This window comes from Schistosoma haematobium, chromosome 2 (assembly GCF_000699445.3).
Source record: "Schistosoma haematobium chromosome 2, whole genome shotgun sequence".
In the NCBI taxonomy this organism is placed as follows: Eukaryota; Metazoa; Platyhelminthes; class Trematoda; order Strigeidida; family Schistosomatidae; genus Schistosoma; species Schistosoma haematobium.
The window spans coordinates 17,603,763-17,618,857 of record NC_067197.1 but is presented as its reverse complement, the minus strand read 5'-3'; the positions used below and the strand labels follow the sequence as shown (position 1 = coordinate 17,618,857).

The 15,095-nt window shown below is 32.6% G+C and overlaps 1 protein-coding gene across 2 annotated transcripts in view; it reads right to left on the bottom strand.

The window, feature by feature from the left end:
* Positions 1 to 15,095, bottom strand: part of TRIP10_1 (Cdc42-interacting protein 4) — a gene marked incomplete at its 5' end in the record, with an annotated part of 48,270 nt that overhangs the window by 13,380 nt on the left and 19,795 nt on the right. The window contains 2 exons of one of the 2 annotated variants that reach the window (XM_012938846.3): positions 870 to 1,963; positions 5,734 to 5,816. In XM_012938846.3, the coding sequence (XP_012794300.2) occupies positions 870 to 1,963; positions 5,734 to 5,816 (1,177 nt within the window). Of the gene's footprint in view, positions 1 to 869; positions 6,754 to 15,095 lie in introns of both variants that reach the window. The other variant, XM_051214486.1, reaches the window with a different exon arrangement.

The window sequence follows — 15,095 nt, the reverse complement described above, 5'->3', positions numbered from 1 at the left end:
AAATTAGATTTTCTGACGTTTCGTGACTTAGTTTAAGTCACTTCTTCAGAGAATAATATAAACTTGTTCAGACCTGTTTTTGATTGATCAAATATTATTCTTGCATTGTTCCGTTGTACTATTTAAACTTGGATTAATTTTAATTTGGTTTTTTATTCTCTGAAGAGGTGGCTTACACTAAGTCACGAAATGTCAGAAAATCTAATTTTCTACTCATTGGGATATTACAAATATATTATTTTTTATTTATTCATAAAATATTTTATATTGTCAATATATTATTCACAAGCGAAAAACTGGAAATGAGATGCAAAGTTGAGAAGTCGGATGATAATTAATCCTGAATTTTACGTCCTAGAGATGTGACGATTCTAGAATCTAACAATGTCAACTTTACAAAGGAATCAGGCTTTCCGATGTTAAAATTTCAGTGGATTAGAATAGGTTTTATGAATCTTAGTCGTCTATAACGGACATCAATGAATGATTTGTGTAGCTTAAGAAGAGAATAATATTCTTCCATAAATTAACTGGGCTTCAAGGCTGCTAAACGCAGGTCTACTCCGACCGACTATGAAACAACTGGCTGTGGGTTTGAACAGTATCGAGGTTCATACTCAGACTATCAGATGATAAGCAAGAACTATAAAATCTGATACAGGAAAATCAATGGAAAAATATGAGAGACATGTCATACTAATGTAGTGTAAGTGAATATCTACAAATTCATCAGTCGACTAATATCCTACATTACTGACTAGATGATTACATCATGGCTCAAAGGAGTATAAAAATGACTACTAACACAATTTTGAAAATATAAATGAAAATTTGAAAAACGATATAAAGTAGAATCTCCATCTCGTTACCTGTAAATGGATACAAGGCATTGCAATCACCAATAGCAACGATCTGTGATTCTTTTGACTGTCTATTACTATTATTATTATCATCTTGTTTGTGATAAGAACTAGAGGATATTGAACAAGTGGAATCAATATTATCGACTATGTCTTCAGTTACTTGTTGTTCGTGTTTGAAGTGATGACGTAATGACTGGTCCTGTTGTTGACACTTTTGTAGTTGTGAGTACCAAAGTCCTTGCTGTTCATGTTTTTTTAAGAGATTTTTATTATGATTATATAAAACTTGATCAGAATTTTTTAATTCGAAATGATTATAAGATGAATTCATTTGAGAATAGATTGTGTTATTATTGTGATTAGACTTTAAATTAATATGGTGAGAATCTCCATTTATTGTTGAACATTTACTATTATCATCATTATTATTAATTGTAGATCTATTAGTGAATGAATTTTGTTTTAAAGTAAGCATTTGACCATTCAATGGTTCAGGTAGTTGACTGCGTGATGAGGTTAACGTTGACTGTGAAGATGATTCAACTGGAGTTACAATAGAACCAGTTTCTGGTTCAGCTAAAGGAGCAGTAAATAATTTATCCTGTTTTAATAATTGTTTAGAGGAACCACCATTTTCCATTGACTTTCCTGATGTAGTAAGATAATAAAGAGGGATGGAAGACCTTTCATGACCAGACGATAAGCCTTTCGCTTGAGAGTCAGAACGAGAATGAAGAGATGGTGAAGGAGTATGAGTTGTTGTTGTTGTTATCGTTGTAACAGGAAGAACAGCAGCAACCGCACCACAGCTGGGAGCATCAGGAGATTGACATGACGATGCCACAGACTGAGGTACTCCATTTAGGACAGATGTTGATGCATAGGCTACATTATCACTGTCAGTGGTTGAATGAATTCTAAATTGTCGTATATAAGTGTTATTATTGATAGTTATTTTGTCATTTCCATGACCATTATTTCCTAATTCAGAATTCGAGTCAGAGAAATCACTAGGATCTGTAATAGCATTGTCCCTTAACCTATTAATACTACCAGTAATTCTAGAATTATGAGTTGCTCTCCTTTTCGAGTCAAACAGACTAGATAGAAAAAGTAAATTAAAAAAAAACAGAACTACAGAAATTTTGAAAGCTGATGTTAGCTGAACTCATCAAATCAAATAGAAACCAATCACATAAACCATAAATCTTAACAGATTCTATGAGTAACTTTTAATATTAAAGATTTGATATGAACTTAAGCCTCCTTGAAACGCTAACACTAAATGAATTATTATCACTGTGCCTGAATACACATTTCCGAATCTCAACACTATTATTGTAGAGTTGGCAACAAATAACAGCAGTCCTTCAGAGATAACGATGACCAGAGACGGATAGTTGTTGAATAGCCTCAACTTGGAGAAAGGGGTTTCATAAGCCATGAACTGAATGGCTCTCACCGACATCTAATACACCCAACCTTTTACAGTCAAACAAACATCACGAATGTTCTAAATATAGCCCAAATTAGCATAAACCGCTCTGGCTTTAAATATGTGGAAGTTGATTTGATTTATCATGTAACCACCAGCACTAACACTGTGGTGCGTGCTACTTATATTGATGTAAGTAGTATATCACGCGAGTTAAAACGTAATATCCGGCAGCAGAAGATGAGGTGAAGATCAAGAAAGCAAGAGCGAGAACACAATGGAATTTGTAAGAAAACGCATATACAATGGAATGGGAGACAATGGATTAGTGTTTGCAACGGAAACAGTCCAGTTTGATATGATGCATTGATATTTTGCAAATTGACGATTGACTTTATGGTATTCAGATTTTATTGAAATAGTCTGTAATTTTCGTGCTAAATACAATTAGTTACCTTCACCTGTGTTCACCTTCACAACACTACTACTGGAATACTCAAACTTTCTGACTTCTTCAAAAGGCTCACTAGCAAGAGAAACTGGAGATAAAGGATTATGTCAATCTTGTAGAAGTACATTGCATTTAGAAGGTACAAATTACATGCTATACTAACGGATACTACTAATTGTTAATTGATCAATTGCAAATTCTAATGTATGAATCACCGCACATTAAGACAATGATATCCGTATACCCAATATCTAAAAGTCTTTTTCCAGGTAGCCGACTATAATAGTCAGGTGATGATGATCCGGATTCTGTTTCGGATGTTAAATAGTGAGTTTAGAAATCAAGATAATCAACTAGTCTTTTTGAAGTAATTAACAGACACGTTATAATGAACTTTATAAATCATTATCATTCTCTGTGAAACAGAACGAGGTATACTTTGCAATTGTTCAATATGTATTCAGTTTTAGAAACTGAATAAAAGTATATAGCTGTGTCTATCATGCTGTTGGGGATGTTAGATTCCCAGAACTCACTTGGTAAATGCCTTAATTTTGTAGTTTTATTTTGGAAATTTAAATTACCTTGTTTTCGCGCCAAAAGCGCTTTTTTCACCTTCATGTCGTATTTCCCACTCGGAAGAATCTTTAACGCTATTGGTCCGTTGTGTATTTTTAGTATGCTATTTTTGCAACGCTTCCCAAAGACAGTTTTATGCTGTATAAATACGTTTGTGTCTGTTATTATTCACTCGTGCTTTTGGCTTACGGAATATACTTTCCCGTTCCAAGCTTGGACTTCTTCCTCTAGTTAGCGGGGCTGGGACGCATCAAATAGCTAGCTTATTGGTCTACGGTCACAAGTCTTTGCTCCGGACGCATACTAAGTGAACCAGTAACAGCTTCAAACCTAGCACATGCAGTAGGCATGACATGGTTAAAAGCACTTTTCAACAATTATTATACTTTTATCTCAGGAATTGATTTCAATTAGATAACCAATGAAAACGGGAAAGCATCAGATAGCTGTTTAGTCCTAGTATGAGACACCTATGTAGTCCGCATCCACAACTTACCAGAGAACGAACCCAGGACCTACGGTTTCGTGTCGCGCGCTTAACCACGAGATCACTGAGGTGCTATCCAATGGTGTACATGTCTAATTTTAATTAGCAATATAATGCAACCATTAATAATTATTAACCAATTTACAAATTGATTTAGACCATTTAGCCAAACTACATTTTTAAGACAAACAAAATCGTGCGGATCATCATGATAATTGGACCGTTTTGTTCAGTTAAATACTGAAAAATCGGTTTCTAACCTACACTACCAACCATGTTTGTTAAAATACACAGCGCAATTTGAAATAAACCCTAATTTAATAGCAAAACATCGTAAAACTCTTTCTCATATTTCAATAATGTCATAGAGTATAACACTGATACGCAAGTGCATACGTATTAATTATAAACACATGGTGGGGGAGATTTCACTTTTCGAAAAGCCATATTATCGATCTCAACTAGGCGATGAAATATGACACTTTGTTTAGACAAAAAACTCATTTTGTCATTCAATCAGTGAGTTTCGCGTAGTCAGTGACATAACTGTTCTGATGATTACCAATTGTAAGTGTAAATACTAAAAGGGCTGAATAATTTAACTTAACCGACGCAAGAGTTGTTTTAACATCAGTACTTGAATGTATATTTACAACTAGGTAATAATATATAGATTTATGTAATCGGCTGATAGACAATTTTCCGTGTACGTTCAAGGACCTATAGTGCATTAAAGCTACCTCCACCACACAAGATGAAGCATGGCTGAAACAAGTTATTTAAAACCAGTTAGATTGAGCATCAGGAATTAATGATATGAGCAAATTAACAATTTGTTTACTTCAGCCATTTGAGCAGTTTTATCGGTCAATCACGCATTTGTAACAACGCTAATCTATTTTGATATCAGATGGTTAGAGCTAAACCATATTACTGCTTAGACGTAGGATTTCGTACTAGTTGGCATTTGTTAGTCAAATCTGTTCAAGTCTATACTTGTTCAGTAAACACAACGGAGAACTTCGCATCTTCGGATTGAGATTTCGCCACTTATTTTATTCGGAAATACATATATCATTCTTTATTCTACACTATATTAATAACTAATCAATCGTGCTTTCATTTGTTCTTTTTCTATTGTGGATTTGAAGAAATAAAAATTAACTGTAGTAATTAATAATGTTGTTTCTTTAGTCCAATGAGAAATATAAGTGAATACAATTTGTTTAAGAAAAACTAACTCATTATATTTTAGAGATTTATCGAAAGTGCACTAATGTGAAGAGAAAAACAGAAAATGACCATTCCTACAAAATCGTTAACAGATTTATTCTCTCAGTAAATTATTGTTGGTAATAATAGTATTAACTTTGTGCGCCTTCCTGTGTATGTGTGTGTGTGTCCATTTAAGGTGTACCAGCTGCAATAGTAAGATTTATCTGCTTACAGAGAATATTGAAATAACTAATCTATCAGTGTGTTCTGCCAACTCCGTACTTTCGATTTACTGGAACTCTTTACTTCATCCGACAATTGTAGCAACTTCTAAGTCACGTTTCACAACACACTACTTACAAATAATCTTGTGAGTAGCGTCCACTACAACCAAACCAGGTCTGACAACGAAATGTCGAAATGATTGATTAGGCTCCATTGGTTCTTAGATTCGGTGATTCAATTTATTACTTTACTTTTTAAAGATCATGTAATAATCTGGTCAATATATATATATATATATATATATATATCATATTATCTTCAACAAATTAGTACAATGAAAAAAGGATAACTAAACTGTACACTTATCACTTGTCCAACACACAAAATATATAATTCGAAGTAAATGATTAACATTCAAATAGAAACGAGAGTACTCAAAGAAAAACTTTTTGAACACAAACAAAAAAATATTATTTACCACGTGACTTGATTATTTGCTTTCTGATGTTTGGTTCGAGCTGGTTCGCATAAATCCGCTACTGTTTTTAAATTCACAACGCTCTAAGACATAAAAGCGGAAGCAAGAAATAAGAACACGAGTTAAAATTTATGCTAAAATATAATTAGCTGTTGAATATACAGTAGATAATTTACATCATAAACTGATGTCAACTGGAGAAATGCTAGAACTGAAGGAAGTAAATGATAGCCACTTCATTCAAATTGAGCACTTTCCAGAAAGACATATTTACAACTTTATACAAGATTGAACTTACATTATCTTAAGTACCATGACAAGCAAATCATGATAGTTAAATACTATAAATAGCAGTAACCTTGTGTGCACTCATTATATTTGTCTACCAAATAGTAGACGTGTATGTTTAATATATGAAAAAATAACCAGGACACATAAACCATGAGAAGAATTATCAACAATCATGATTGTAATCAAACTACATTTGCTTGTGTATCTGTGCTTAATAATGATGGAAACAAACAAACAAGCAAAATTTAGACAGATAACAAACTACGCACAAAACACTAAGCCATAAACACGGATATGAAGATTATTAAAGAGTAAAAAATCAAAGATGTATAATGCGTATGTGATAGAAGGCATGGAAATGTGAAACATTCAGTGGTCGGAAAATGAGGTGAAATAAAAAAAGAGATGAAACCCGCCAAACAATGAACACAGAAACACATCTAATATGAACAATACCAGATCTCCGGTACTCTGTGAAGTTCTAATATCCAATGGACTCTTGATACAGATTCTCTCATCATTATAATTATCATTGTTGTTGTAATCAGTTGTTCGCTGATGACGAGAGGAAAATTTCTTACGAAAACTATGAATCCGACGTGTTTTATGTTGATACTGACGTGAACTTCTACGCCATGGAACAACAGGTTCAAAAAATGGATTCGACCAACCTGATACAACACCATCTCCATCAGAATTAGCTTCACAATTTACATTCAATGAATTGTGCTGATGATATAGATTAATTTTATGATTTATACAGTTTTGATGTAGCAAAGACAACCCAAAACGAGTGTATAATAAAAATAAAATAGAGGAAAAATATAAAAGAAATTAGATTAATTGTTCACGTATTGGCTTGTAAATATTAGTTATAATTTGATTATGTCATTATTGGTTAGTTACATAGACTGATAACCAAAGGGAGGGAGCAGATCTTCACATAGGATATAATCAATGATAACTCCAACAAATGTGAACAGCAATAAGCGAAAACATCTAACTAACCGATATCCTAACGTTCAAATGAACGGCTAATTGTCAAATTACAACATAGAGTAAGCAGTGTAAAAGATAGATACATGATGATCACAAGTTCTAATAAAATAACGTCAAAACATTTCGACGAGTGGAACGTTGAAGCAACTACATAATTTTCGAGTCGGAAACCCAGTATGACATAGCACTCTAATACCATATTTCTTCCTATGAGTATCGATTGATTTGACAGCAAAATAACTGTCACAACAGAAGAAAATGGTATTCTTGTGTAGATAGATGATCGATTCTCATGAGCTGATGTGAATCATGACAAAGCAGAGATTGCATCCTTTGACATAAAGCTCTCACATGATGTAAAGATATCAGAAGATAGAACGCATTTATACACAAAACATCGAATAAAAAATACACGTAATGTTAAAGTTACTTAAAATACAATTGACTACATGGTGTTAGTTTCCTAAATCCAATACCGCCTAGGAAATTGAAATCTAACTATCAGACTTAATTCTCGCTTATCATATCAATAATCAACTCAAGCTTTAACAAAACTTTCCCATAATCCCATATTTAAACACTATCTTGTTCACAAAAACCATTCAACCACAGATCATTAGATAACTCTAATCAATTTATGAAAACATTGACGGATGATTTGAGACATATATTATGTTCCAAGCTTCCTTGTCAGGATTTTTGAGAGAGTAGTAATGTATGATTGGAGATCATAGGTAACATAGTTCGAAATTAACGTTACGGTAGCATCTTACAATGTATTCCTTTTTATTTAAATTTTACACTTTGTCATACACATTTTAGTTAGAAACTAATGTATTATTTCAAATAACTTTAAATTCATAATGGTGTGGACCTGTTAAATTTTACTAAACTCCCATTGAATTTTTATACGCGGTTTTCTTCCTTATTAATTGATGTATGATTAGTCTCATTATTTTATTTTAATATTTTCTTGCTGTGCTGACTTGATTAAAGCAATCAAAAGTCGGTATGTACTACGTTGTCGGTTGTATTTATACTATTTTGTTGCAGGTTGGAACTCTTCTCTTCCTACTCTGACATAAGCAGTAAGTTGCTACCACAGATACCTTTAAAAAAACGTGTTAATTCGAAATATGTACACGAACATCGACTTTCAAATGTTCTAACAGATAATGTGAGATTTTTATATATTTTCTATGTCTGCCACCTACCAATTAGGTCATATTATACTACTAATAATATTACTAACAGTAATAATGACAACGGATAAAAAACAGTGAATTAAACAAGAAACGATATTAACGAATAAATAAAAATTAATGGCAATAACAGTAAGAAGACAGTAAGCAAAAAACGTAACTAGTTTTTTACATGAACTTTAACCACACCTAATCATGAGAAAAGATGTAATTAATGGGATTAAGAATAATTTATAGTAAGGGTGACACTAGCAGGTGCAAACAAGACATTCTTTATCTATAAATAAAAAGCATGGATCGGCTGTTTATTGTATCAAGCGATTATTTATATGAAAATTTATAAGGAATTATCCGACTGTAACTTCTACTCTAATATGGTAATCAGCCATGCCTAAGTGTGAGTAATTGGTAAGTGACAAATCGACCCACATCTTTAGAATCACTTGATATTATCTTGTCCACGTTTAAATCTTTCCTCTCTTCCTAATATTCCATCTATCCTTACTAGCAATCCTTTTCTGATGGTTTCATCTTCATCCGCATGAAGTGTTGTTTGTAATCTCCGGAAAATGAGCACCAAACCTTATCACAAATCTAACAATATACTTTACTAATTAGGGCTCCAGAATCCCGTTCTATTGAAATATGTTGCATCTCTAAAACTGTCTTTTATTCATTCGTCTAATCCCACTTAGTCAGTAACAGAAATCGGCAAGATTTACCCTTCGCAAATCTGGGGATTTGACTTCTACTTCTCAAAGCGTCGTTGTCGTAGGTAAAGTATTAATTTCCAAAGTACAACAGGCTCCCTTGGATTAGATCCCGATAAACAGCTGCTTATGTGCTGTCCCAACAAATGGTATGGTAGGAACCTAACAAAATAGAGACTTAGTTTCTCTTTACGCTCTCATTGACTGGAGTTCCGATAGAAAAGTGTTTTACAGAAGGCTTTTAACCCCACTGTTCAAAAAGCTAAACCTTCAGACATAGTAAGTGTAATCCTGAAGTACAAAGATCTTTGCATGACGACTGTTGGTAGAAACCAAAGATTTTAATGTGATGTATATGGAAATCTCTTCACATAAAAAGGCGATTCGGTTAGAAGCTATTAGTAGAAAGCGGCAATTTCAGTGCAATAAGTTTAGAAAATACTTCACTCGAAAATAGCGGTTCAAATATAAAGTCTAAAGTAATCGTTTATAAATAATTAACGGTAATTTAAAAACGAAAAAAAATAAGGCAACAGTAAGTAAGAAGCCAAGGATAAAACAATATCAAAATACCGTACATCAAATATTTGGTAGATATACATTGAAAATATATATGCTAATTCACCGAACAATAGCTTTCAAAGTTTCTCACTACTCTTTATTCAACCAACTATAGCAACAAGTGACCAGGTTTTTTAAATACTCTTGTGGACATGCAAACCAAAAGAAGTGATGCGCAAATATTTGGGACATAGATATAGGAAGTCGTTTTTATTAAAATAATCCCAATGCAAAAAGATTCCAAATGGGCATCATAAAAATAAAAACAAATACGTTAACTAGTTAACAACCCTCAATTATTACTCTACCGGTTAATGAAGTCAGTTGAAAAAAATGGATTCTGAAATGTACTAGAGATTATAACACGAGCCAATAAATAGAGAAAACGACATTACATGTAGCATATTGGGTTCTGGATACTCCTTTGCCTAATATATCAACATTTATGAACGTGATACAAGCAACTGATATAAAATGGTATCATTATTATAAGATGTAAATATGACAAATGAAAGAGTGCAAACAAGAAAAGGTAAGCAATTTATATTCTAAGTAAAGAGGGTTTTCGGAAAACAAGATACGAATCCGAGCAAATGTCACATTCATAAAGTCGAGAACATGAAAGCGTCGACACATCCTAACAGTCAGAAGAATATTGGATGGGTTGTATGTGACTAGCAGCGGAATTCAGTGTGCTTTGTCCTATTTGAGACTCGTCAGTTGGATGTACCTGCATCCCGGAGTTTATATTCACTACGAGACTCGAAACCGGTGCTGTATGCTTCAAGCTCCATCGCGTTATCCACTTAGCTACTAAGTCCAGATGGACACTCGTACAACGGGTATGAGATTTAATTCAACTTGACGAGTCCCAAATAGGAAAACATGCGCGCATTCTGTCTATTCTATATCAAATTGTGTCATAATGGCTCTATCGAAGCGGTACAGGATGTCCATATATCCCAACTAAGATATCAGATTTTAGTCAAAAATACCAACGGAATAATCTAAACCATTTCAAATTAAATCAGATTTTAAAATGGTTTATGGGTGATCTATAGATATAAGGATGTGTCTATATATATCCCAATTAGGATGGTTAGGTGGCAGAAAGAAAAGTTACTTTTCGTTCCATAGGAAAAAGACGTTTTAAGAAATACATCTACCACTCAATAAACTAGTAATGAGCATATGATTATTATTTAGTTTTAAGGTTTGTGGAGATTTTTTTTAATTTCAAAGGTGGTTTTTTTAAACCGCTGAGAAGTGCCCAAGTTTTTTACTTTTTTTAAATAAATGAGTTCTGATTTGCAAAAAAAGCCTTTAGAAAATTTTATCTAAGTCATATTACCCCACTGACCTGTGCTATTATCGAACTGATTGTTTTTGCTTCTAGTTTGCTATTTTCGTTGTATCCTAAAGGGATAATTGCTGGTATATAGGCAGAGATGTTCTACTGTAATTTCGACTTTGAATATCAATCTAATCTTGAGTTTCTGACCTATGTCTTTAATCGAGTAGTGGATTATTGTTGGAGTGTTACGTATTATGCATCCAGTCTATCTAGTTTGCGCAGACGATGTTCCGTACTAGAAGACTATTCCAACCTATCGTAATTCAGAATAACCGTAAGGTATCTCAAAACAGGACGGTAACAGACTAATATCAGCAGAAGAATAACTAAAAAATGTCCTCAAACTGAATCATCACTAGCAAACTATGTAACTAAATAACTGATTACTACTGATTAGCATCACATTTTCAAAGCAAATTTATTGATATAAATCTTACGAACATGTAATTTCCCCTTATTCATGGGAAAATAAGTCGTTAAGCATCGTGAAAAAAACCCAGGCTAGGCTAAAAAAAAATGCAACACATACACGCACATTTTTAAATCGTTGAAGATCACAGTCTCTTTCAAAAAAAGGAATTAGATCAATCAATCAATGGAAAGTAGGGGTGAAAAGAATCAGAGACATGCACATCTTACTGGACACAAATATAAGTATAAGTAGATTAGAAAGCCGATTATTAAGCAAAACATTTAACGGTTGCACCAGAAGGCGTTACGATTAGAAAATAATAAATATATTCTCATGTATGTAGAATAAGAATATGCAAGCTGCAAACAATACAAATGGATATTTTATTGCACCTCTCTATTTCGGTCAGTTGGTAAATTATAGATAATAATAATAAGAAGAAAAACACGTTAGATGAGTTATTTAAATTAACGTGTTTAAACAAGCCAATTTATTACTAAAAATAAACCGACCGATCATCTGTGGTACGCACGATTTATCAGTCTGTTGAAATTGTCACTATAATGAATGTTTAATGTTAAAAATATTTACTTCTTTGTTTTTTCAAGCAAATTGACTGAGAGAATTAGGGCATATTATAAAATCAAGTTTTATTCCACACTGTATTAAGGTCAAATTGTGTGAATAACAAAATATTGACCATCTAAAACAATACAGATAAAATCACTCACATCTCTACTGTAAACAGTGCAGTTAGTCTTGAAACAAGTTAAGTAACTTAGAAAAAGAATTGCAAGGTACTGCATTCTATGTAGGTTGTTAGTTATATAATAACATAATGGATATTCACAAAAATATTCAGCCTAAGGAAACAAAAAAAGATATGTTGCCAAAGGGTGTAAAGCAAAACCAATTTTAGCATGTTTGCTGAATCATAAGCTAACTTATGTAGATATAACAAATTGACTATTTAAGATGCGATTATACGTCATAGACCACTGGGGAAAGAAACCGGATTTCATATGTTATTCGCAATCTAATCACCTTAGTCATTATTTACCACCATATCATAGTTTCACTAAACATAATCATTATTTAATAAATTTCAAAGATGAACACAGTTATGGTGACTGCGAGATGTGACCTGAAATTCCAAATGAGAACAAATAACATCATAAAAATCTGTGTATCAATCCGACCACATTGATCTAAGCAACAGAATATACGGTACACTTGTAACCAGTATAAAAAGAACCATGCAAACAATCTGATTCGGACTCTTGATAATAAAACTGCAAATACCATATATTTATTGTGTGGTATAAAAACAGCAATACATTTCATTTTTAAAATCTAAGTGCGTTTGTGAAGAAGTGAACATAAAAGCTTTAGTGATGTAACTGAATGATTATTACTTCTGTGGTATACAGACGTTTACAAACAAACTTGAATATAGGTAGCTAAAGTGCTGTAAAGCATTTCATTTAAACATTTGCAGCACGTAAACTTATAAAAAGACTTGAAGACAATGTTCAGATAAGGAATAATTAGGAATGATATGGATGAACTCGTGAGATGAATAATACCGTGAAATAATAGACTATTTAGATGCCTGAAAATCGGATATAATGTAATCCTAACATTGAAGAAGCAATTATGAATGCTGAAATCGTAAAAACCAAGCACATGTTTTACCTCAATAAACAAGTCTTACGTTAGATTGTGTATGCTTATTGGTTAATCAGTATCATGGTAATCTTAAGGTCACAAAACCTAACTATATGATATAGGCCTGACCATGATGTATGTTATAATTAAAGAGAATGAAACGAAATGTAATAGTTATGTTGATATTCTACAAACCTAATAAGCCTTATTTCGTTAAGAGAGGTGTAGGCAAGATATCGATAAAACTATTGGCTAAGATCACCGCTTCTCTTAAGTTGTTTCCTAATACAGAGATATTCAAATATAAAGACAGTTCAGTGGATAATAGGCCCAGATCGTCACAAATGTTCTTACACTATTCCTGTTGAAAGCAACAAGTTCCTGAAATCGATAAAGGGGTAACACGTAAAGAAAAATAAAACAAAATTACATGTATGAGCTTTTTTTACAAATGAAAATCTCAACATCAAACAGTGAATAGGTAAAGATGTTAATTGCATATCTTCGCTATGTTTATATGAACACATTAAATAGTGATGAATTTTGCCAAGTTTACAGAAGACCAATTCCATCCTTAACCTTTAGTAAAACAAAAATCGATATCTTCATTCATATGATTAACGCGTCATAAACGGAATTATGTAATTCATATAAAATTAAACTTAGAGTGTATACTTATGGCGAATACAGACATAACAGCCATTTCAATATTTGAAAACCGAATGAGTTGGTTGAACTAAGATTGAAAAATAGATATAACAAACGAAAATGTTGATCAATGAGTGTGTGAAATATTAAATATCACAAGTACTTCATACAGCAGTGAGATAGACACGGAGTTAATACTGTTTAGAATAACAGCGAGAGATTAACAAACAAATCATCTACCTCGCTAAGAGAACATAATATTATCACTATCACCAAAGGAATTACAATAGAGATTTACAAATTCCACATGGCTGTTGAATAGTTGGACGCAACCAATAGGTAAGTATATTAGTCAGCTCGTCGAGCATAATCACCAAAACAGATTCATCAGACCACATTTAAAAAAAACGTTATCTTAAAAATACGAACTTACTTTAGTGAACTGGAATAATTTATGATTATATGATTGAGGCTGTTTCATTGTCATCGTCGTGATTCAAGTAAGCACATGTTCAGGGCAAAAACTCTTATTCAATGATATGCATGAAATACACACACAAGACTATTTCATCAGATGAAGAATCTTACAAAAAATCATCCTCGATAAATTAAACACATCACCATAATTGTCGTATGCAAACTACTAAGACTAGATAACTAGTTTTCTAAGTCTATTTCAACTATATTGAGAACGTAATGAGTCAAATCTATCTACCGATTACGTTAGTGATCTAGGTATTTGGATTAATTGTGAATTTGGTGATGACATCATTAGAATTAATATATCTAATTTATCTGTGCTATGGGTGTTTCGCTCTTAAGTACGATTTAAATAATAGTACGGCAATAAAGTATTAACATTTTATATTTCATTTATCGCAATTATTGATCATAATTATTATTAAACTACATTAGTTTAATTCTCATAAGTAGAAACACATTAAATAATAACAACGTAATGAAAAGCAAATTAACCCAAGGTTTCAATCCATTGTTTTCTCACTGTACACTTAAGTTATTCTTCCCTATTTTGATCAGATAAAAATCGATAAGCAAACGAAACGACATGAATATTCAATCATAGATACAGTAAATTAAAAAAGTGACAAAAATACCTGTACCATATGAGTCTTAATGACTCAAAATAAATTGCCACCACCCAACATTTGCCAGTAAGTAGTAGTACAACCGCCTACAAGAACAAGTCAACTTGATAAAAGTAAATCTTAATTGAAATTTACGTTTACTATTATTTTACAAATAACTATGCATTCCTCTTCGCTTAATTTGTCATCATTCAGTATTGACTAACTTTCAGTAATTTAGTGCTAGCTGATGATGTGTTAATCGATTTAATTCATTGTGCAACACCTTAACTAAGAATTACAGGTTTACATACTCGGCTTTCAGCTACACTATGTGAATGCCGATGGCACTATTACTACTACTATCACTACCCAGCTACCCAAACCGAGTTAGGTATGGAGGGGTTTGAACCTGGAATGTACTAGTACAAT